This window comes from Anolis sagrei, chromosome X (genome assembly GCF_037176765.1).
Source record: "Anolis sagrei isolate rAnoSag1 chromosome X, rAnoSag1.mat, whole genome shotgun sequence".
NCBI classification, from domain to species: Eukaryota; Metazoa; Chordata; class Lepidosauria; order Squamata; family Dactyloidae; genus Anolis; species Anolis sagrei.
Genome location: NC_090034.1, coordinates 3,965,383 through 3,989,874, shown reverse-complemented (window position 1 = coordinate 3,989,874; position 24,492 = coordinate 3,965,383). Strand labels below are relative to the sequence as shown.

Here is a 24,492-nt window from a genome sequence, read left to right as displayed (position 1 = left end):
AACTCACCGAGACGGCGATTTTCCCCAGGATATCTTCAGGGATGGTTTTCTTCTTTTCCAAGACTTTCTTATAAAACTTATCTAGGGACGTATCCATGAGCTCCATGCAGATCCAGACATCGCCCTGAAAACAAGGACAAGGCGAAGAGAAAGAGAGACAACACATTATTGCTTAACTACAATGATTGAGAAAACAGTCGATCATCCACATTTATGGGTTAATGTGTCACAAAAATTTAATATTGTATCTAATTCTGGGCACCACAATTCAAGAGAGATATTGACAAGCTGGAATGTGTCCAGAGGAGAGCGACTCAAGTGATCAAGGGTCTGGAGAACAAGCCCTATGAGGAGCGGCTTAAGGAGCTGGGCATGTTTAGCCTGAAGAAGAGAAGGCTGAGAGGAGATATGATAGCCGTGTATAAATATGTGAGAGGAAGTCACAGGGAGGAGGGAGCAAGCTTGTTTTCTGCTCCCCTGGAGACTAGGACACAAGGGAGCAATGGCTTCAAATTACAAGAAAGGAGATTCCACCTGAACATCAGGAAGAACTTCCTGACTGTGAGAGCCGTTCAGCAGTGGAACTCTCTGCCCCGGAGTGTGGTGGAGGCTCCTTCTTTGGAAGCTTTTAAACAGAGGCTGGATGGCCATCTGTCGGGGTGCTTTGAATGCAGTTTTCCTGCTTCTTGGCAGAATGGGGTTGGACTGGATGGCCCAGGAGGTGTCTTCCAACTCTAGGATTCTATGATTCTATGTTAAGGAAATGTTTGCAACATTCCTTACGTTAAGAAGGAAGTCAACACAACCCTTGTGTTGGTCAACACCAGGCCTGCACTGACTACCTGGTTGGTGGACTGTAATTAAAAGTTGCTAATAAGAGCTGAAAAGTAAACTCTGGTAAGAATTGGGTCAGTGATAACAGAAATGTTTACAATGTTAAGAAGTCAACACAAGCCTTGTGTTTGTCAACACTAATCAAGAAAATCAACATCTGGCCAGGAAACTGAGATGGAGCCAGGATGGAAGACATCTATCATTAATTTACAACTTTGGGACAACGTCAGCAGAATATTCCTATAAAAGACTCAGTCTAATAATGCTCAAAGTGTGGCAGACCTGAGGAGTCTGTTCCACTCGCTATGCTCTGCTCCATGGGAAGGAGAGAGATGGTGTAACTATGGAGAGTGTTAGATTTGCAAGGGAGCAGTCTGGTCACTTTGGGACTTCTTTCTCAAGGGAAGAAGAAGGAGTGCATTTTGGAGTCTTGGATTTTGTGCAGGGAGTCAGGTTCTGCTATATGGAAAACAGAGATCTGGTCCTTGGCATTGTGCTTAGGGAAAGAAGTTTTGGCATTTCGGAGTTTTGATTCTATGCAAATCCCACACCATTCTGGGTCTTCTCTACATTCTTGGCAGAATGGGGTTGGACTGGATGGCCCATTAGGTCTCATCCAACTCTAGGATTCTATGATTCTAACTTAAGGAAATGTTTGCAGCATTCCTTATGTTAAGAAGAAAGTCAAAGCAAGCCTTGTGTTTGTCAACACCAGGCCTGCAATGACTTACTACCTGCTTGCTGGACTGTAATTAAAAGTTGCTAATATGAGCTGAAAAGTAAACTCTGATAAGAATTGGCACAATGATAACAGAAATGTTTACAATGTTAAGAAGTCAACACAAGCCTTGTGTTTGTCAACACCAATCAAGAAGATCATGGTCAACATCAGGCCTGCAATGACTTACTAACTGCTTGCTGGACTGTAATTAAAAGTTGCTAATAAGAGCTGAAAAGTAAACTCTGATAAGAATTGGGACAGTGATAACAGAAATGTTTACAATGTTGAGAAGTCAACACAAGCCTTGTGTTTGTCAACACCAACCAAGAAGATCAACATCTGGTCAGGAAACCGAGATGGAGCCAGGATGGAAGACGTCAATTTACAACTTTGGGACGACGTCAGCAGAATATTCCTATAAAAGACTCAGTCTAATAATGCTCAAAGTGTGGCAGACCTGAGGAGTCTGTTCCACCCAATATGCTCTGCTCCATGGGAAGGAAAGAGATGGTGTAACTATGGAGAGTGTTAGATTGACAATGGAGCAGTCTGGTCACTTCGGAACTTCTTTCTCAAGGGAAGAAGGAGGAGGATATGGAAAACAGAAATATGGTCCTTGGCACTGTGCTTAAGGAAAGAAGTTTTGGCATTTCGGAGTATTGGTTCTATGAAAATCCCACACCATTCTGGGTCTTCTCTGCCTACCTCTCTGAAAAGGGCTCCGTAGAAAGTGACGGTATAAAAGCAGTCGACTGTCCGCATGGAAATGTCCAAGTCCATGAGCAGCCTCTTCTGCTCTTGAGTGTTCACAGTCGCTCGGATTCTCTGTAGGAAGTAAAAATGGAATGATTAAAGAATCCCAAAATGCAAGACCTCTCCAGACTTTCTTGGCTGTGGGAGTTGTAAGATTTTTATTTGGAGGCAGCACTGATGGAATCGTTCCAGGAGTTGCGCCTGACGCCTGTACACAGTCCACGTTTCACAGGCGTATAGAAGGTTAGGAGGACAATGGCTTTATAAACAAGGCCCTTGGTCTCCCTACGGATGTCCCAATCCACAAACACTCCAACAAATAGTCCCAAATCTGGTCACATGGTCTGCAGTCCCCCCCACAACCTCAAACAACATAGAGTTACGGGAAAACTGCATATCAATATATACATACAATATAGTAACTAAGGCCTGTAGACAGTCCACGTTTCACAGCAGGGTTGGGAGGACAATGGCTTTATAAACAAAGCCCTTGGTCTCCCTACGGATGCAACGATCCTCAAACACTCCAACAAATATAGTAACTAAGTTGCGTCTGACGCCTGTAGACAGTCCACGTTTCACAGCAGGGTTGGGAGGACAATGGCTTTATAAACAAGGCCCTTGGTCTCCCTACGGATGCAACGATCCTCAAACACTCCAACAAATATAGTAACTAAGTTGAGTCTGATGCCTATAGACAGTCCACGTTTCACAGCAGGGTTGGGAGGACAATGGCTTTATAAACAAGGCCCTTGGTCTCCCTACGGATGCAACGATCCTCAAACACTCCAACAAATATAGTAGCTAAGTTGAGTCTGACGCCTGTAGACAGTCCACGTTTCACAGCAGGGTTGGGAGGACAATGGCTTTATAAACAAAGCCCTTGGTCTCCCTACGGATGCAACGATCCTCAAACACTCCAACAAATATAGTAACTAAGTTGAGTCTGACGCCTGTAGACAGTCCACGTTTCACAGCAGGGTTGGGAGGACAATGGCTTTATAGACAAGGCCCTTGGTCTCCCTACGGATGCAACGATCCTCAAACACTCCAACAAATAGTCCCAAATCTGGTCACATGGTCTGCAGTCCCTCCCACAACCTCAAACAACACAGAGTTACAGGAAAAATGTGTATCAATATATACATACAATATAATAACTAAGCTGTGTCTGACGCCTGTAGACAGTCCACGTTCACAGCAGGGTTGGGAGGAAAATGGCTTTATAAACAAGGTCCTTGGTCTCCCTACGGATGCAACGATCCTCAAACACTCCAACAAATATAGTAACTAAGTTGCGTCTGACGCCTGTAGACAGTCCACGTTTCACAGCAGGGTTGGGAGGACAATGGCTTTATAAACAAGGCCCTTGGTCTCCCTATGGATGTCCCGATCCTCAAACAAATAATCCCAAATCTGGTCACATGGTCTGAGGTCCCTCCCACAACCTCAAACAACATAGAGTTACGGGAAAACTGCATATATACATACAATATAGTAACTAATCACAATTATATACATAACAAGTAACTAGTATAAGAGGCTTGTACAAGGTTCTATTTCCAACACAGATGGAACATTGTGTTGCGTTCGAGAGTGCGCTTACCTTCACAGCCATAGTAGTGTCGCTCTGCGCGTGGTAGACTTTCTCCACCACTCCGTAGGCCCCTCTTCCTAGCTCAGCGATGCTCACCAAGTCATCCGCCTCCACTTCGAAGTTCTGTTGGTTGGGAGAGACAAATGACAACATGAAATACCAACACACACACACACAAACCATTTGGATGGCCACCTGTCAGGGATACTTTAATTGTGCTTCTCCTGCATGGCAAGTGGATGGACCAGATGGCCCATGTGGTCTCTTCCAAATCTGTTATTCTACGATCTAAAGAACACAGAATATTTGAGAACACCGAAATGGTGGACCGTTCTGACCACCACTTTGTCCGACCACATAGAGAAGCCATTGAAATCCACAGGAAGCACATATTCCCAACATAATCTCCCCTATGAACCATCAAGGACGTTAAGATCTTCCGGAGAGGCCCTGCTCTCGGTCCCACCACCTTCACAAGTGCGTTTGGTGGGAACGAGAGACAGGACCTTCTCTGTGGTGGCCCCTCAGCTATGGAACTCTCTCCCGAGCGAGATTAGATCTGACCTCTCCCTCTTGTCCTTCAGGAGGCTAGTGAAACCCTGGTTATGGAAAGAAGCATTCCCAGAATAATGGCTGAGACTGGTTACAGACCAAAGTGAGCGACCACATATGCGTACTGAGTTGAACATGATTTTACCTTGGCAATTTGGTATATATGTATTTTATCTATATGTGTTTTAATCTTGTATTGTTGTATGATGTTTTAACTTGTATTAGTAGCATTGAATCCTTGCTGTAAGCCAGTCTGAGTCCCTCTATGGAGGTGAGAAGATCGGGATAGAAAAGTTTTACATAAATAAATAAATAAATAATAAGCATGTGAACAATTTCAACAGAAAGGAAGAAAACATGAGCATGAACAATTAATAAGAAGGAGAAGAGAATAAGAAGAGGATCACGCAGACAAACTACAAGATCTATCTATCCATCCATCATCTATCTCTCTCTCTCTCTCCCCTTCTTCCTATCTACCTATCCATCCATCCATCCATCCATCCATCATCTCTCTCTCTCCTTCTTCCTATCTATCCATCCATCCATCCAACACTCACTCTCCTTCCTATCTATCTATCCATCCATCATCTCTCTCTCTCCTTCTTCCTATCTATTTATCTATCTATCCATCCATCCATCCATCATCTCTCTCTCTCCTATCTATCTATCCATCCATCCATCATCTCTCTCTCCTATCTATCTATCTATCCATCATCTCTCTCTCTCTCCTTCTTCCTACCTATCTATCCATCCATCCATCCATCTATCCATCCATCCATCATCTCTCTCTCTCTCCTTCTTCCTATCTATCCATCCATCCATCCATCCATCCATCCATCCATCCATCATCTCTCTCTCTCCTTCTTCCTATCTATCCATCCATCCATCCATCCATCCATCTATCCATCCATCCATCCATCATCTCTCTCTCTCTCCTCCTTCCTATCTATCCATCCATCCATTCATCCATCCATCATCTCTCTCTCTCCTTCTTCCTATATATCCATCCATCCATCATCATCTCTCTCTCTCCTTCCTATCTATCTATCCATCCATCATCTCTCTCTCTCTCCTTCTTCCTATCTACCTATCCATCCATCATCCATCATCTCTCTCCTTCTTCCTATCTATCTATCTATCTATCTATCTATCTATCTATCTACCTATCCATCCATCCATCCATCCATCCATCCATCATCCCTCTCTCTCTCCTTCCTATCTATCCATCCATCATCTCTCTCTCTCCTTCCTATCTATCTATCTATCTATCTATCTATCTATCTATCTATCATCTCTCTCTCTCTCTCTCTCTTTCTCTCTTTCTCTATCTATCTATCTATCTATGGTATCTAGATGCATCCTAGGACTCCTAGAGGGTTGCCAAACTTTGATCTTGTAAGTATTTTGGCTCCAATAAATCGCAGCCAGCTTGGCCACCGGTCCAGGGATTCAGGGATCCAAAGCCTAAAACATCCGGAGGACCGACAAGTGAGCCAATGGGCTCTACCGCTTGCAAAACGAAGTCCTCTATTCTTAGCCCTCGCAAACGGGAAGCTCCAGGGACGGCGAGTAACAAGAGAACCCGAGAGCCGACGGCTATTTCTGGACATGATTTGCAAGCGCCCTTTCCATGCCAGGTCACTACGAGACCAATGGAAAAATTACAAAAGAGTAATAGGAGAGCCTGGGGGAAAAGGGAGGGGGGTTGCAAAGCGAAGGCATCATACTTTGGGGACTATTACTCCCAGAATCCCCCAGCCAACATGGCTAATGGGATATACACCTGGGTTATGGCGCAGCTGGTTCAGAGTCAGCTGCATCAAAATCACCACTGACCAAAAGGTCATGAGTTCAAAGCCAGCCCAGGTTGGAGTAAGCTCCCGACCATTTGTCTAGCTTGCTGTCAACCTTTGCAGCCCGAAAGACAGTTGCATCTCTCAAGTAGGAAATTTAGGTACTGCTTTATGTGGGGAGGCTAATTTAACTAATTTACGATGCCATACAAATCTCCAGCAGCGTGCAAAAGAATGAGGAAGTACTCCATCAGTGTGACAAATGGAAAGTGATGTGACAGCTCCCCTGGTGGCCAGAATTCGAAGCATACCCTCATGAAGCTGGACAGTTAAATAGCCTCTGTGGTATCGCTTATGCGGGGAGTCTAATTTATGACGCCATAAAACTCTCTAACAGCGTGCAAAAGAATGAGGAAGTACTCCATCAGTGTCACAAGTGGACAGTGATGCAAAAGCTCCCCCGGTGGCCGGAATTTGAAGCATACCCTCATGGAGGTGGAAAATTAAATAGCCTCTGTGGTACCGCTTATTCGGAGAGGCTAATTTAACTTATTTATGACGCCATAAAAATCTCCAGCACCGTGCAAAAGAATGAGGAAGTACTCCATTGGTGTCACAAGTGGACAGTGAAGCGACAGCTCCCCTGGTGGCCGGAATTCGAAGCATACGCTCATGGAGCTGGAAAATTAAATAGCCTCTGTGGTACCGCTTATGCGGGGAGGCTAATTTAACTAACTTACATCGCCATAAAACTGTCCAGCAGCGTGCAAAAGAATGAGGAAGTACCCCATCAGTGTCACGAGTGAACAGTGATGCGATAGCTCCCCCGGTGGCCGGAATTTGAAGTATACCCTCATGGATTTGGAAAATTAAATAGCCTCTGTGGTACCGCTTATGCGGGGAGGCTAATTTAACTAATTTATGATGCCATAAAACTCTCCAGCGGTGTGCAAAAGAATGAGGAAGTACTCCATCGGTGTCACAAGTGGACAGTGATGCGACAGATCGCCCGGTGGCCGGAATTTGAAGCATACCCTCAAGGAGCTGAAAAATTATATAGTCTCTGTGTACCACTTATGCGGGGAGGCTAATTTAACTAATTTACGACGCCATAAAACTCTCCAGCAGCATGCAGAAGAATGAGGAAGTACTCCATCAGTGTCACAAGTGGACGGTGAAGCGACAGCTCCCCCGGTGGCCGGAATTTGAAGGATACCCTCATGGAGCTGGAAAATTAAATAGCCTCTGTGGTACTGCTTATGCGGGATGACAAGGGCGGAATATAAATATTGTAAATAAATTAATATATATAAGTAGCAATCAAGAAAACAAACAACAGCAACATACTTTCTCACCAACGGTAATAAAAGTCCGGGAATCCAAGTTCCTGGGAGGCCTGCAAAGGAAACAAAACGAAAGACTTATTGACACCACCGTTCAAGATTTCGTTCGGGGTTCAGCTTTGCACAGGGATCGAGGAAACAAACAGCAAAGTGAAGACATGATTCGTTTTCATGAACTATCAGACCCAAAGAACCACCACTAACCCTGTTGTCAAACAACTATACCATTAAGTAAATGTTCTGTTTAGTCCAAAACCGAGCAACTATTGTTTCCAGGAAATTATGGCTTAGTATTCGTTCTACGAAGCTAGGGTTTGGCGTTAAGTGTTTTACTGTTTGATTTTGTGCTGTTGTGTTGTTTACTTATATTGGTTTTGCATCTTATGTAATTTATTTTTGTTGTGTATTTGTGTTTATATTGTGTTTTACTGTATTGTGGGTGTGGCCTTATGTAAGCCGCCCTGAGTCCCCTTGGGGGAGATGGAGGCGGGGTATAAATAAAGTTGTTGTTGTTTTTATTCTTATTAGTATTTATTACATCACAAGGTGAGTCCACAGCAGACGCTGTGCTGGCTGTTAGTTTGGATCACACGTCAGACACTTCCCAAGTTGTTGCTATTATTATTATTATTATTATTATTAGAAACATCACAAGATGGGGAGGAGGAGTTGTGGTGGTCTATAAGGACGTTATCCCCCTGATCAGGTGCCCCATCCCTCAATCATCTTCCTTTGAGTGTGTCGGCATCAGGGTAGGAGACCGGGTCAGGATAGGGATTCTGTTAGTGTACCGACCACCCCGCTGCACTACAGTCTCCCTACCTGAGCTAGCAGGAGTGATCTCGGACATGGCGTTGAATTCTCAGCGCCTTTTGGTGCTGGGAGATTTCAATGTGCATGCCGAGACCTCCTTATCAGGTGCGGCTCAGGACTTCATGGCCGCCGTGGCGACCAGTGTACTTGTCCGAACGTATCTCCTTCTATGTCCCACCACGGAGTTTAAGATCCTCTGGGGAGGCCCTGCTCTCGGCCCCACCTTTATCACAAGTGAGGCTGGTGGGGACGAGAGACAGGGCCTTCTCAGTGGTGGCCCCTCGCCTGTGAAATTAGGTCGTCAACATCCCTCCTCTCCTTCAGAAGGAAGCTGAAGAAATGGATATGGGACCAAGCATTTGGGTAGTCTGGCAGGGTAACAAGGTAATAATGACTAGAGTTGGAAAGGACTATGGCAATTGTAAACGGATTTGACGGATTTTAGAACACGATGAACGCGGGCTATAGAGCCGTTTTAGTTGATATTGTATTGTGTTGTATTGTACTGTATTAATTGTCTGTTTTTAATCTATTGTGTTATTGCTATTGCATTTTTATTGTAATTGTGGGCATCGAATTGTGCCGGATGTAAGCTGCCTTGAGTCCCCCCTCGGGGGTGAGAAAGGCGGGGTAGAAATGACCGAAATGAATAAATAAGATGAGTCCACAGCAGACACTGTGCTGGCTGTTGTATTGGATCACATGTCGGACACTTCCCAAGTTGTTGCTATTATTATTATTATTATTATTATTATTATTATTATTATTAGAAACATCACAAGATGGGGAGGAGGAGTTGCGGTGGTCTATAAGGACGTTATCCCCCTGATCAGGTGCCCCATCCCTCAATCATCTTTGAGTGTGTCAGCATCAGGATAGGAGAACGGGACAGGATAGGGATTCTGTTAGCGTACCGACCACCCCGCTGCACTACAGTCTCCCTACCTGAGCTAGCAGGAGTGATCTCGGACATGGCGTTGAATTCTCAGCGCCTTTTGGTGCTGGGAGATTTCAATGTGCACGCCGAGACCTCCTTATCAGGTGCGGCTCAGGACTTCATGGCTGCCATGGCAACCAGTGTACTTGTCCGAACGTATCTCCTTCTATGTCCCACCACGGAGTTTAAGATCCTCTGGGGAGGCCCTGCTCTCGGCCCCACCTTTATCACAAGTGAGGCTGGTGGGGACGAGAGACAGGGCCTTCTCAGTGGTGGCCCCTCGCCTGTGAAATTAGGTCGTCAACATCCCTCCTCTCCTTCAGAAGGAAGCTGAAGAAATGGATATGGGACCAAGCATTTGGGTAGTCTGGCAGGGTAACAAGGTAATAATGACTAGAGTTGGAAAGGACTATGGCAACGCTAAACGGATTTGACGGATTTTAGAACACGATGAACGCGGGCTATAGAGCCGTTTTAGTTGATATTGTATTGTGTTGTATTGTACTGTATTAATTGTCTGTTTTTAATCTATTGTGTTATTGCTATTGCATTTTTATTGTAATTGTGGGCATCGAATTGTGCCGGATGAGTCCCGCCTAGGGGGTGAGAATGGCAGGGTAGAAATGACCAAATAAATGAGTCCACAGCAGACACTGTGCTGGCTGTTGCATTGGATCACACGTCGGACACTTCCCAAGTTATTGCTATTATTATTATTATTATTATTATTATTAAACGATGGCTAGGCTTTTCCAGATTGGAACACATCGTTATAGAGTTTCCACTTTGGTTGTTGTGAGTTTTCCAGGCTGTCTGGCCATGTTCCAGAAGCATTCTCTCCTGATGTTTCGCCTGCATCTATGTCAAGTATCCTCACAGACCTCACTTTCCTAGTTTCCAACACAACCTCTGAGGATGCCTGTTACAGATGCAGGTGAAACGTCAGGAGAGAATGCTTCTGGAACATGGCCAGACAGTCTGGAACGCTCACAGCAACCCAGCAATTCCGGCCATGACAGCCATCGACAATACTTTCAGCTTTGGGTTGTTGTAGGTTTTTTCGGGCTATATGGCCATGTTCTAGAGGCATTCTCTCCTGACGTTTCGCCTGCATCTATGGCAAGCATCCTCAGAGGTAGTGAGGTCTGCTGGAACTAGGAAAATGGGTTTATATATCTGTGGGATGGCCAGGATGGGACAAAGGACTCTTGTCTGCTGGAGCTAGGTGTGAATGTTTCAACTGACCACCTTGATTAACATATAATGGCCTGACAGTGCCTAGAGCAAACTTTTGTTGAGAGGTGATTAGATGTCACTGATGAAGGCTTTCATGGCCGGAATCACTGGGTTGTTGTAGGTTTTTTCGGGCTATATGGCCATGTTCTAGAGGCATTCTCTCCTGACGTTTCGCCTGCATCTCTGGCAAGCATCCTCAGAGGTAGTGAGGTCTGTTGGAACTAGGAAAAAGGGTTTATATATCTGTGGAATGACCAGGGTGGGACAAAGGACTCTTGTCTGCTGGAGCTAACATCAGGAGAGAATGCCTCTAGACCATGGCCATACAGCCCGAAAAAAAACCTACAACAACCCAGTGATTCTGGCCATGAAAGCCTTCGACAATACTTTCAGCTTTGGGTTGTTGTAGGTTTTTTCGGGCTGTATGGCCATGTTCTAGAGGCATTCTCTCCTGACGTTTCGCCTGCATCTATGGCAGCTTTGTTCACTCTTGCTGTGAAAAGGTTGCAGGTTTGAATCCGGGGAGCGGTGTGAGCTTCCGCTGTCAGCCCCAGCTTCTGCCAACCTAGCAGTCTGAAAACATGCAAAGGTGAGTAGATCAATAGGTACCGCTCCGGTGAATAGTGGTTGTTCATCGTTGGCAGAAATGTATCCAATGGTTTGGTGATTATGTGGGAAAGTGAATAGTGGGAGTTAAAGGGCACATTCTCAGGATTATTTCTGCGCTTGATTTATTAAAATATTCCCATCCAAACCCAAGTAACGAAGGTGGAGGCATTACTTTTCATTCAACCCTGGTATCATTACACATGGGAAGTTGTTTACAAGAGATCAATGTAGCGGATCTTACGTTGGAGGGACGGACGACTGCTTATTAGCCGTTGGCATTTGCAAAATGGGCGGCCTTTTCTTCTTGGGTCCTGGAGAGGGAGGAAAATAACAATCAATACTATTAATAATAATAATAATAATAATAATAACAATAATACAAGTATTTGTTATTATATCTATTGATATCCTGCTCTATCTGTCCTGAAGGAAACCCAAAGCAGCTTAACATGAAAACATTACCATGCAATGTAAAATATGCAAATACTAGCCATCCCCTGCCACGCGTTGCTGTGGCCCAGTCTGTGTTTTGTGTATGTATATATATGTGTGTGTCTATATTTGTGTATGTATGTGTGTTTGCATAGATATGTGTGTGTATATTTGTATATTTGTGTGTTTGTGTACATGCATATTGTGTACATACCCAATATACATGCATATTGTGTATATATGTGTTTTTGTGTATATATGTGTGTGTGTATATATATATATATATACTCATATATACACAAACACACACATATATACACAATATGTATGTATATTGGGTATGTACACAATATGCATATATATATATATATATATATATATATATATATGGGTGTATATACATGTGTGTATATATATGCGTCTGTATATATTTGTGCATTTGTGTGTTTATATGTGTACATGCACATTGTGTATATATGTGTATATATTTGTGTATATATGTGTGTTTGCATATATATATATGTGTGTGTATATATATTTGTGTATTTGTGTGTTCATATGTGTACATGCATATTGTGTATATGTGTGTATAATATATTTGTGTATATATGTGTGTTTACGTGTCTGTATGTATATATATATATATATATGGGTGTATATACATGTGTGTATATATATGCGTCTGTATATATTTGTGCATTTGTGTGTTTATATGTGTACATGCACATTGTGTATATATGTGTATATATTTGTGTATATATGTGTGTTTGCATATATATATATGTGTGTGTATATATTTGTGTATTTGTGTGTTCATATGTGTACATGCATATTGTGTATATGTGTGTATAATATATTTGTGTATATATGTGTGTTTACGTGTCTGTATGTATATATATATATATATATATGGGTGTATATACATGTGTGTATATATATGCGTCTGTATATATTTGTGCATTTGTGTGTTTATATGTGTACATGCACATTGTGTATATATGTGTATATATTTGTGTATATATGTGTTTGCATATATATATGTGTGTGTATATATATTTGTGTATTTGTGTGTTCATATGTGTACATGCATATTGTGTATATGTGTGTATAATATATTTGTGTATATATGTGTGTGTCTGTGTGTGTATATATATATATATATATGGGTGTATATATATGTCTGTATATATTTGTGTATTTGTGTGTTTATATGTGGTGGAGTTCAGAATGCTCTTTGATTGGAGGTGAACTATAAATCCCAGCAACTACAACTCCCAAATGACAAAATCAATCCCACCAGTATTCAAATCTGTATTTGTGACAAATTTGGTCCAGTGAATGAAAATGCGCCCTGCATATCAGATATTTACATGACGATTCATAACAGGAGCAAAATGAGTTAGGAAGTAGCAATGAAAACAATATTATTGTAAATAAATTATTTAAATAAAATATAAAATAATATTATTGAAAATTATTAAAATAAATATAAAAATATTATTGTAAATTATTAAAATAAAATATAAAATAATATTATTATAAACAGTTTATTAAAATAAAATATAAAATAATAATATTATAAATAATTAAAATAAAATATAAACAAATTATTAAAATAAAATATAAAATAATATTATAAACAAATTTTTAAAATAAAATATGAAATAATATTATAAATAACTAAAATAAAATATAAAATAATATTATTGTAAATGAATTATTAAAATAAAATATAAAGTAATATTATTATAAACAAATTATTAAAATAAAATATAAAATAAGATTATTGTAAATAAATTATTAAAATAAAATATAAAATATTATTATTGTAAATAAATTATTAAAATAAAATATAAAATAATATTATAAATGAATTATTAAAATAAAATGTAAAAATATTATTATAAACAATGACTAAAATAAAATATAAAATAATATTATTATTATAAATAAATTATTAAAAATATATAATATTATTATAAATAAATTATTAAAAATATATAGTAATATTAATATAAATAAATTATTAAAATAAAATATAAAATGATATTATAAACAACTTATTAAAATAAAATATAAAATTATATTATTATAAACAAATTATTAAAAAAATATAAAAAATAAATAAATTATTACAATATAATATAAAATAATAATATTATTATAAATAAATTATTAAAATAAAATGTAAAATACAATTATTAATAAATAATTAAAATAAAATGTAAAATTATATTATTATAAACAAATTATTAAAATAACATATTACTAATTATTATAAATTATTAAAATAAAATATAAAATAATATTATTATAAATTGTTAAAATGTAAAATAGTATTATAAATAAATTATTAAAATAAAATATAAAATAATATTATTATAAGCAAATTATTAAAATAATATATTATAAACATTATTAAAATATTAAATAATAATGTTATAAATAGTAATATTATGGTTGGGGGTCACCACAACATGAGGAACTGTATTAAGGGGCTGCGGCATTAGGGAGGTAGAGAACCACGGTTCTAGGTGCACGAAGAAGAGAGAGGATGGAGTGGATCCCTTACCTACTTTGCGCTTTTCCATGGACCCTTTGGAATCTGCAAGAGAATAAAGGGAGGTGTCAAAAAGATCAACAAAGCAACCCAAAAGTCACAGATCTGCTGGGAGTTGTAGTTCACAATGGCAATTTTTCGATTGGGAGGAGCAAATGGATATATGCATAATAAAAACAAATAATAGATTCCAAACTTTGGCCCTCCGGGTGTTTTGGACTCCAACTCCCACAATTCCTAACAGCCGGTAGGCGGTTAGGAATTGTGGGAGTTGGAGTCCAAAACACCCGGAGGGCCGAAGTTTGCCCATGCCCATTCCAAACATTCAAAACCATTCATGCATCAAAGATTTAACTCTATTTCCTAAATAGAAATCAAAACAAAGTTTGCCCAAAGTTGACCACTTTGCACCATTACCATTAGAGGGCGCTCCATTTCCAGGATCTCCAAAACAAGGGGCTATTTTCCACCACTTTGCACAAGCCTTCCATGCAAAGCAATGCAACTGCAATCAGGGGTTATCCCCGGTCAGGTCACCGAGTTCCCTGGGACTGGCTCTAACTGGCAATGGCTGGCATTCCTAGAACTGAGTCGCGGTGAGTTTTTGAGTTTTTGCCGTGTTCCCGCAGCATTCTCTCCTGACCTTTCACCTGCATCTGTGGCTAAGGGCATCTTCGGAGGTTCTGCTGGAAATGGGGCAAGTGGAGCGTGTGTGTATGTTTATATATATAATGATGGACGTAGTGGGAGGAAGATCCCTTGCTTGAATGTTGCAATTAGCAAGCTCGAATAGCACTGAGTCGCCATGAAGATTGCAAAGTCAATCAGTGAGGGTCTCTGCATAGAGGTAGTGAAGCAAATGGAGTGCATATGCACCTGTGGAATGTTGCAATTAGCAAGCTTGAATAGCACTGAGTCGCCGTGAAGTTTGCAAAGTCAATCAGTGAGGGTCTCTGTATAGAGGTCGCCTGGTCTCTGTTGCCTGGAGGCACCCTCTGTGGAATGATGTCCAGGGTAGGAGAAAGAACTCTTGTATATTTGAAGCAAGTGTGAATGTTACAATTTGCAAGCTTGGATAGCATTGAGTAGCCATGAAGTTTGCCAAGTCAATCAGTGAGGGTCTCTGCATAGAGGTAGTGAAGCAAATCATGTGTGTGTGTGTGTGTATACCTGTGTAAAGTTGCCACTAGCAAGCTTGAGTAAGCACTGAGTAGCTGTGAAGTTTGCAAAGTCAATCAGTGAGGGTATCTGCATAGAGGTAGTGAAGCAAATGGAGTGTATATATACGTGTGGAATGATGTCCATGGTGGGAGAAAGAGTCTTTGTCTGTTTCAAGCAAGCATGAATGTTGCAATTAGCAAGCTTGAATAGCACTGAGTTGCCGTGAAGTTTGCAAAGTCAATCAGTGAGGGTCTCTGCATAGAGGTAGTGAAGCAAATGATATATGTGTGTATATACCTGTGGAATGTTGCAATTAGCAAGCTTGAACAGCACTTAGTAGTTTGCAAACCATGAAGTTTGCAAAGTCAATCAGTGAGGGTCTCTGCATAGAGGTGGTGAACCAAATGGAGTGTATATATACCCGTGGAATGAGTGTATATATGGAGTGTATATATACCCGTGGAGTGCATATGCACTTGTGGAATGTTGCAATTAGCAAGCTTGAATAGCACTGAGTCGCCGTGAAGTTTGCAAAGTCAATCAGTGAGGGTCTCTGTATAGAGGTCGCCTGGTCTCTGTTGCCTGGAGGCACCCTCTGTGGAATGATGTCCAGGGTGGGAGAAAGAACTCTTGTATATTTGAAGCAAGTGTGAATGTTACAATTTGCAAGCTTGGATAGCATTGAGTAGCCATGAAGTTTGCCAAGTCAATCAGTGAGGGTCTCTGCATAGAGGTAGTGAAGCAAATCATGTGTGTGTGTATATATACCTGTGTAAAGTTGCCACTAGCAAGCTTGAGTAAGCACTGAGTAGCCGTGAAGTTTGCAAAGTCAATCAGTGAGGGTATCTGCATAGAGGTGGTGAAGCAAATGGAGTGTATATATACGTGTGGAATGATGTCCATGGTGGGAGAAAGAGCCTTTGTCTGTTCAAAGCAAGCATGAATGTTGCAACTAGCAAGCGTGAATAAGCATCGAGTCGCCATGAAGTTTGCAAAGTCAATCAGTGAGGGTCTCTGCACAGTGGTAGTGAAGCAAATGATGTATGGGTATATATCTGTGGAATATTGCAATTAGCAAGCTTGAATAGCACTGAGTAACTGTGAAGTTTGCAAAGTCAATCAGTGAGGGTCTCTGTATAGAGGTCGCCTGGTCTCCGTTTCCTGGAGGCACCCTCTGTGGAATGATGTCCAGGGTGGGAGAAAGAACTCTTGTATATTTGAAGCAAGTGTGAATGTTGCAATTAGCAAGCTTGAATAGCACTGAGTAACTGTGAAGTTTGCAAAGTCAATCCGTGAGGGTCTCTGTATAGAGGTCGCCTGGCCTCAGTTTCCTGGAGGCACCCTCTGTAGAATGATGTCCAGGGTGGGAGAAAGAACTCTTGTATAGTTGAAGCAAGTGTGAATGTTGCAATTAGCAAGCTCGAATAGCACTGAGTAGCTGTGAAGTTTGCAAAGTCAGTCCGTGAGGATCTCTGTATAGAGGTGGCCTGGTCTCTGTTTCCTGGAGGCACCCTCTGTGGAATGATGTCCAGGGTGGGAGAAAGTACTCTTGTATATTTGAAGCAAGTGTGAATGTTGCAACTAGCAAGCGTGAATAAGCATCGAGTCGCCATGAAGTTTGCAAATTCAATCAGTGAGGGTCTTAGCACAGTGGTAGTGAAGCAAATGATGTATGGGTATGTATCTGTGGAATGTTGCAATTAGCAAGCTTAAATAGCACTGAGTAGCTGTGAAGTTTGCAAAGTCAATCAGTGACTGTCTCTGTATAGAGGTTACCTCTGGGAAGATACTCTCACTGATTGACTTCGCAAACTTCATGGCTTCGGAATGCTATTCAAGGTTGCTAATTGCAACATTCACACTTGCTTCAAGCAGAGAAGGGTTTTTTTCTCCCACCTTGGACATTCTTCCACAGGGATATATGAAGTCCACTTGCCTCATTTCCAACAGATACCCTCACTGATTGACTTTGCAGCTACAAGGCAAAATCTATTCAATGCAAAACCAAGCTGGCCACTTGCCTCCAACAGACAAAGAGTTCTTTCTCCCACGCTGGACATTCTTCCACAGGGATATATAAAGTCCACTTGCCTCATTTCCAACAGAACTCTATGCAGATACCCTCACTGATTGACTTTGCATCTGTTTAGGTTTGGCTCTCCAGCCTGCTACTTTTGTGATGTCTTTTGCTGTTCTCTTTCTTGGAAGAGCGCACCACTTGGCATCGGAAGGCAACTTAGGGCAACCCGGGTGGTCGGGCGGCCTCTCTGGCCCTAAATGGCCGGCCCTGCAGGTCTGCCTGGAGACGCACATGGAGCCTGCGTTGCATTTTGGAACATTGTGTTCCTGCAAACCTGTCCGGGAGACGCCTCGGAGGCAGGCGGCCCCCTCTTCCCCTTTGTTCCTTTCCTCATCGTAAAAAGCCAAATCCCAAAAGCAGAGGCCTCTCTTTCCCTCTTCGGAAAGGAAAAGACCCTCACCAATGGGCATTGTCTGCAACAGCGCCTGCTTCTCAGGCTGATGTCATGCCCGGCTGGTTCCTTCGGAGGCGGCTTTGTCTCATCGGACGCTTTCTGGTTAACCCTTGGAGACCAAGAGACTATGCACTAGACAAATATGCTCCAGCTCTTTGGTCTAATCCATCTTGCTTTTGCATCCTTGCAACTGCAAAGTCAACCAGTGAGGGTGTTTGCAGAGGTCTGTTCGAGATATAGTGTAAATACACCCAAGATGGGAGGAAGAACTCTTGTCTGTTGGTGACAAGTGGCCAGCTTGCTTTTGCATCGAATAGCCTTGCAGCTACCAAGTCAATCAGTGAGGGTATCTGCATAGAGGTCTGTACGAAATATAGTGCAATAACGCCCAGGGTGGGAGAAAGAACTCTTGTCTGTTGGTGATAAGTGGCCAGCTTGGTTTTGCATCGAATAGCCTTGCAGATGCCAAGTCAATCAGTGAGGGTGCTTGCAGAGGTCTGTTCGAGATATAGTGCAAATACACCCAAGGTGGGAGGAAGAACTCTTGTCTGTTGGTGACAAGTCGCCAGCTTGGTTTTGCATCGAATAGCCTTGCAGCTACCAAGTCAATCAGTGAGTGTATCTGCACAGACGTCTGTTGGAAATGAGGCAAGTGGACTGTGTATATATCTGAGGAATAATGTCCAGGGTGGGAGAAAGAACTCTTGTCTGTTGGTGGCAAGTGGTCAGCTTGGTTTTGCATCAAATAGCTTTGCAGCTACCAAGCCAATCAGTGAGGGTATCTGTATAGAGGTTTGTTTGAAATCAGGCAAGTGGACTGTCTGTGTGTGTGTGTGTGAAATAACATCTAGAGTGGGAGAAAGAACTCTTGTCTGTTGGTGACAAGTGGCCAGCTTGGTTTTGCATCGAATAGCCTTGCAGCTACTAAGTCAATCAGTGAGGGTATCTGCACATATGTCTGTTGGAAATCAAGGCAAGTGCACTGTGTATATATCTGAGGAATAATGCCCAAGGTGGGAGAAAAAACTCTTGTCTGTTGTAGTAAAGTGGCCAGCTTGGTTTTGCATTGAATAGCCTTGCAGTTGCAAAGTCAATCAGTGAGGGTACTTGCATAGAGGTAGCCTGACTGTTGTTACCTGGAAGGTGCTTCCTGCCAGGGAGGAAATTTTTTTTAAGGTTTTTTGCTGGCTGGAATCACTGGGTCCCTGTAAATTTTTCATGTTACCTGGAAAGATTCCAGTAGCATTCTCTCCTGACATTTCATCTGCTCCATTTGGTATCTCATCCATAGTTGTACAACGAAGTAGCATTATGCAGAACAGGACATATCGAAATGGAATATAGTTTCTGGATGGGTGGCGGGTAGAAAAAGTTTTGCCCAGTCCCATCTGCAAGGTCACTGCGCAGGTATACATTAAATATGCAAAAATGCAAATATCTGGCATGGTTTTGCGGCAGGCGGAGGAGACGGCATGTGCCTGAAGTCACCCTGCGGTGTCTCTCAGCAAAGCTGGTTTGTCTAGCCAGTGGCCCTCTGAATCTTTTCATAGCTCAGGGCAGGCGTTGCAGGGTTTGCAAAGAGTAAGCAAAACGCCCCCTTTGACTCAAGGCCCATTTTGAGAAACTAATTTGCATCCATTAGCATATATTAGGGGCCATCTGATCTGGCGGAATGGCGGCCAAATTGAGAACGACGCAAAAGAGGAAAGGGGGCGTTTATGAGATTTCAAGCAAGCATCACCCACAAGGGGTAAATGGCCCTGTTCCAGCAGCATTCTCTCCTGACATTATTCCACAAGTGCGTGTGTATATACACGTATATGATCTGTGTGTGTGCATATATATATATATATATATATATATATATACACACACACACACACACACACACACGTACATACAAGCTTGCTAATTGCAACATTCTCACTCTCTTCAAAAATACATTATTCCACAAGTGCGTGTGTATATACACGTATATGATCTGTGTGTGTGCATGTGTGTGTGTGTGTGTATACACATACATATATATATATACACACACACATACATATATGTATATATATAATATTGCAATGGGCAAGCCTGAATAGCATTGCGTAGCCTTGCAACTGCAAAGTCAATCAGTGAGGGTATCTGTGTAGAGATAATGAAGGAAGTGGAGTGCATATATCCCCATGGATTTGTGGTCCAGGTGAGAGAAATAACCCTTGTCTGTTTGAAGTGAGTGAGAATGTTTCAATTAGCAAGCTTTAATAGCATTGAGTACATTTCAACTGCAAAGTCAATCAGTGAGGGTCTCCGCATAAAGGTAGTGAACCACTTGGAGTGTATATATATACCTGTGGAATAACATCCATGGTGGGAAAACAAACTCTTGTCTATTAGAAGCAATTGAGAATGTTGCAATTAGCAAACTTGACTAGCACTGAGTAGTCTTGCCATTGCAAAGTCAATCAGTGAGGGTATCTGTGTAGAGATAATGAAGGAAGTGGAGTGTATATATCCCCATGGATTTGTGGTCCAGGTGAGAGAAAGAACCCTTGTCTGTTTGAAGTGAGTGAGAATGTTGCAATTAGCAAGCTTGAATAGCATTGCGTAGCCTTACTGTTGCAAATTCAGTCAGTAAGGGTCTCTGCATAAAGGTAGTGAAGCACTTGAAGTGTTTATATATACTTGTGGAATAACATCCAGAGTGGGAAAAAGAAACATTGTCTGCTAGAAGCAAGTGAGAATGTTGCAATGAGCAAGCCTGAATAGAATTGCGTAGCCTTGCAACTGCAAAGTCAATCAGTGAGGGTATCTTTGTAGAGATAATGAAGGAAGTGGAGTGTATATATCCCCATGGATTTGTGGTCCAGGTGAGAGAAAGAACCCTTGTCTGTTTGAAGTGAGTGAGAATGTTGCAATTAGCAAGCTTGAATAGCATTGAGTAGCCTTGCAACTGCAAAGTCAATCAGTAAGGGTATCTGCGTAAAGGTAAGTGAAGCACGCGGAGTGTATATATCCCTATGGATTGTTGTCCAGGGTGGGAGAAAAAAACCATTGTCTATTAGAAGGAAGTGAGAATGTTGCAATTAGCAAGCTTGATTAGCACCGAGTAACCTTGCAGTTGCAAAGTCAATCAGTGAGGGTATCTGCATAGAGATAATGAAGCAAGTGGAGTGTATATATCCCCATGGATGGTTGTCCAGGGTGGGATAAAAAACACTTGTCTGTTTGATGCGAGTGAAAATTAGCAAGCTTTATTAGCATTGAGTAGCCATGAAGCTGCAAAGTCAATCAGTGAGGGTGTCGACATAGAGGTAGTGAAGCAAATGGAGTGTATATATAACTGTGAAATAATGTCCAGGGTGAGAGAAAGAACTCTTGTCTGTTAAAAGCCAGTGAGAATGTTGTAATTAGCAAGCTTGAATAGCATTGAGTACCTATGTAGCTGCGAAGTCAATTAGTGAGGGTCTCTGCATAGAGGTAGAAAGTGCAAGTGTATATATACCTTTGGAATAATGTTCAGGGTGGGAGAAAGAGCTCTCGTCTCTTAAAAGCCAGTGAGAATGTTGCAATTAGCAAGCTTGAATAGTATTGAGTAGCCTTGTAGCTGCAAAATCAATCAGTGAGGGTATCTGCGTGGAGATAGCCTGGTTGTTGTTGCCTGGAGGCATCCATGAAGCTGAACATCTCTTTCCCAGCCACTGGCTGTCAGAAACTCATTGAAGTGGATGATGAGCGTAAACTCCGCACAGAGGGTGCTTCCAAGCAAGAGGCCAGGCTACATCTATGAAAATACCTTCCCTGATTGACTTTGCAGCTTCATTGCTAATCTTCTCACCAGTATTAAAAACAAACAAAAATACCAGAATCAAGACAGCAAACAAGAAATGGGGGGATTCCAGACAGAATACAATCAAGATGCAGTTAACAACTCCCAAACATAGGACGCCTCCAGGCAACAAGAGTCATGCTACTTCTATGCGGATACCATCTCTGATTGACTTTGCAAACTTCATGGCTATTCAAATGCTATTTCAAGCTTGCCAGTTGCAATGTTCTATAAATAAAAGAGGGTTCTTTCTCCCACCCTGGGCATCATTCCACAGAGGGTGCCTCCAGGCAACAGAGGCCAGGCTACCTCCGTGCAGATACTTTCATTGACTGACTTTGCAAACTTCATGGCTACTCAATGCTATTCAAGCTTGCTAATTGCAACACTTATTGTGACACTCACACTTGCATTAAACAGACAAGGGTTCTTTCTCCCATCCTGGACATCATTCCACAGAGGATGCCTGCAGGCAATAGAGGCCAGGCTACCTCTGTGAAGATACTTTCACTGATTGACTTTGCAAACTTCATGGCTACTCAATGCAAACCAAGCTTGCTAATTGCAACACTCATGTTTGCATTAAACAGAAAAGGATTCTTTCTCCCACCCTGGACATCGTTCCACAGAGGATGCCTCCAGGCAAAAGAGGGCAGACTACCTCTGTGCAGATATTTTCACTGATTGACTTTGCAAACTTCATAGCTACTCAATGCTTATTCAAGCTTGCTAGTTGCAACATTCACACTTGCTTCGAACAGACAAGGGCTCTTTCTTTCACCATGGACATCACTCTACGGGTATATATACACTCCATTTGCTTCACACCCTCTATGCAGAAACCCTCACTGATTGACTTTGCAAACTTCATGGTTACTCAGTCCTATTCAAGTTTGCTAATTGCAACATTCACACTTGCTTTAAACAGGCAAAGGTTCTTTCTCCCACCATGGACATCATTCATGGTGGGAGTATAAATACACTTCATTTGCTTCACTACCTCTATGCAGAGACCCTCACTGATTGACTTTGCAAACTTCATGGCTACTCAATGCTAACCAAGCTTGCTAATTGCAATACTCATTGCAACACTCACACTTGTATTAAACAAAAAAGGGTTCCTTCTCCCACCCTGGACATTATTCCACAGTTGTGTGTGTATATGTGTGTGTGTGTGTATAGCACACTCCACTTGCTTCATTGTCCAACAGACCTCTGAAGATGCCATTAGCCACAACTGCAGGCAAAACGTCAGGAGAGAATGCTACTAAAACATGGCCATACAGCCTGGAAAACTCACTACAACCCACTGATTCCGGGCATCACCCAAAAGTAAGGCCACAGAACACTGAGGTCTAGAAACTTGTGGGTTTAAGCGAAAGGTGTGATTATTCAGGAAACCAGAGATCGTAACCACAACGAGGTGCTGGGCGGACAGCGGTCTCAAAAGGGCGGTGGAGAAATGTATTTGCAGCCAAACAAACAAACACACTTAGCACAACTTATACACAGTGCAACACTAATCACAACACTCACACTGCAAAGTCAATCAGTGAGAGTGTCTGCATAAGAAGCAAAGGACAGCGGAAGATTTCCTTGCAATATTACACAAGGACCGGGTCCTTCGCCACTTTCTGCAACTTCAGCCACGCAATGTAGAATTCATGCAGTTTGCATCACACGGATCACTGCTATGACAGAATGGGAGTTCTAGGATGATATCCAAGGTGTGATCAAAGCAGAAGAGAGTGTGACTATGACTTCCCTTCAGCTTGACACCAATTATTATTATTATTATTATTATTATTATTATTATTATTATTATTTGCAACACAACAAGATGAGTCCACAGCAGACACTCTCCTGGCTGTTGTGTTGGATCACACGTCTAACACTTCCCAAGTGTCTAGGACTGTGTGATGTATCGGCAAATAATGCGTGCAGATCCCAGAAATGTGGCCTTTTGCAGATGGCAGATGGTAATCTTGTCAGCGCCGATTGTTTTTAAGTGCACGGCAAGGTCTTGAGGCACTGCACCCAGTGTGCCGATCACCACTGGGACCACCTTGACTGGCTTGTGCAAGAGTCTTGATCTTCAAATCCTCATATCATGCCAGCTTTTCCAGTTGCTTCTCTTCAATTCTGCTGTCACCTCGGATTCCAACATCGACAATCCATACTTTGGGTTGTTGTAGGTTTTTTCAGGCTATATGGCCATGTTCTAGAGGCATTCTCTCCTGACGTTTCGCCTGCATCTATGGCAAGCATCCTCAGAGATAGTGAGGTCTGTTGGAACTAGGAAAATGGGTTTATATATCTCTGTGGAAGGACCAGGGTGAGACAAAGGACTCTTGTCTGCTGGAACTAGGTGTGAAGGTTTCTGCAGGAGTCTACCGTGTACCATGCAGCTGTAGACAAGTCTACTTGGGTCCACCAAACGCAGCGTTGCTCAAACACGAGTCAAGGAACATGAAAGGCACTGCAGACTACGTCAATCAGAGAAGTCAGCCATAGCAGAGCACCTGATGAACCAGCCTGGACACAGCAGATTATTTGAGAACACAGAAATGCTGGACCACTCTGACAACCACCATGTCAGGCTACACAGAGAAGCCATTGAAATAACACAAGCATGTGGACAATTTCAACAGAAAGGAGGAAACCATGAAAATGAACAAAATCTGGCTACCAGTATTAAAAAAACTCTAACATTACAACAGCAAAACAACAGAGAGGAAACAAGCAAGGACATCTAATCGCCTCTCAACAAAAGTTTGCTCCAAGCACTGCCAGGCCATCAAATGCTAATCAAGGTGGTCAGTTGAAGCATTCACAGCTAGCCCCAGCAGACAAGAGT

General features: G+C 42.0%; 1 protein-coding gene across 2 annotated transcripts in view; it reads right to left on the bottom strand.

Annotated features, from left to right (window-relative positions):
* Positions 1–24,492, bottom strand: part of LOC132780018 (dual specificity mitogen-activated protein kinase kinase 3-like) — a 99,554-nt gene that overhangs the window by 21,279 nt on the left and 53,783 nt on the right. For both annotated transcript variants that reach the window (XM_067473337.1, XM_067473336.1), the window contains exons 2-7: positions 14,196–14,228; positions 11,433–11,502; positions 7,601–7,649; positions 3,915–4,028; positions 2,261–2,380; positions 8–124 (exon numbers count right to left, since the gene is read on the bottom strand). In XM_067473337.1, coding sequence (XP_067329438.1) covers positions 8–124; positions 2,261–2,380; positions 3,915–4,028; positions 7,601–7,649; positions 11,433–11,502; positions 14,196–14,228 — 503 coding nt within the window. The remainder of the gene's footprint in view (positions 1–7; positions 125–2,260; positions 2,381–3,914; positions 4,029–7,600; positions 7,650–11,432; positions 11,503–14,195; positions 14,229–24,492) is intronic.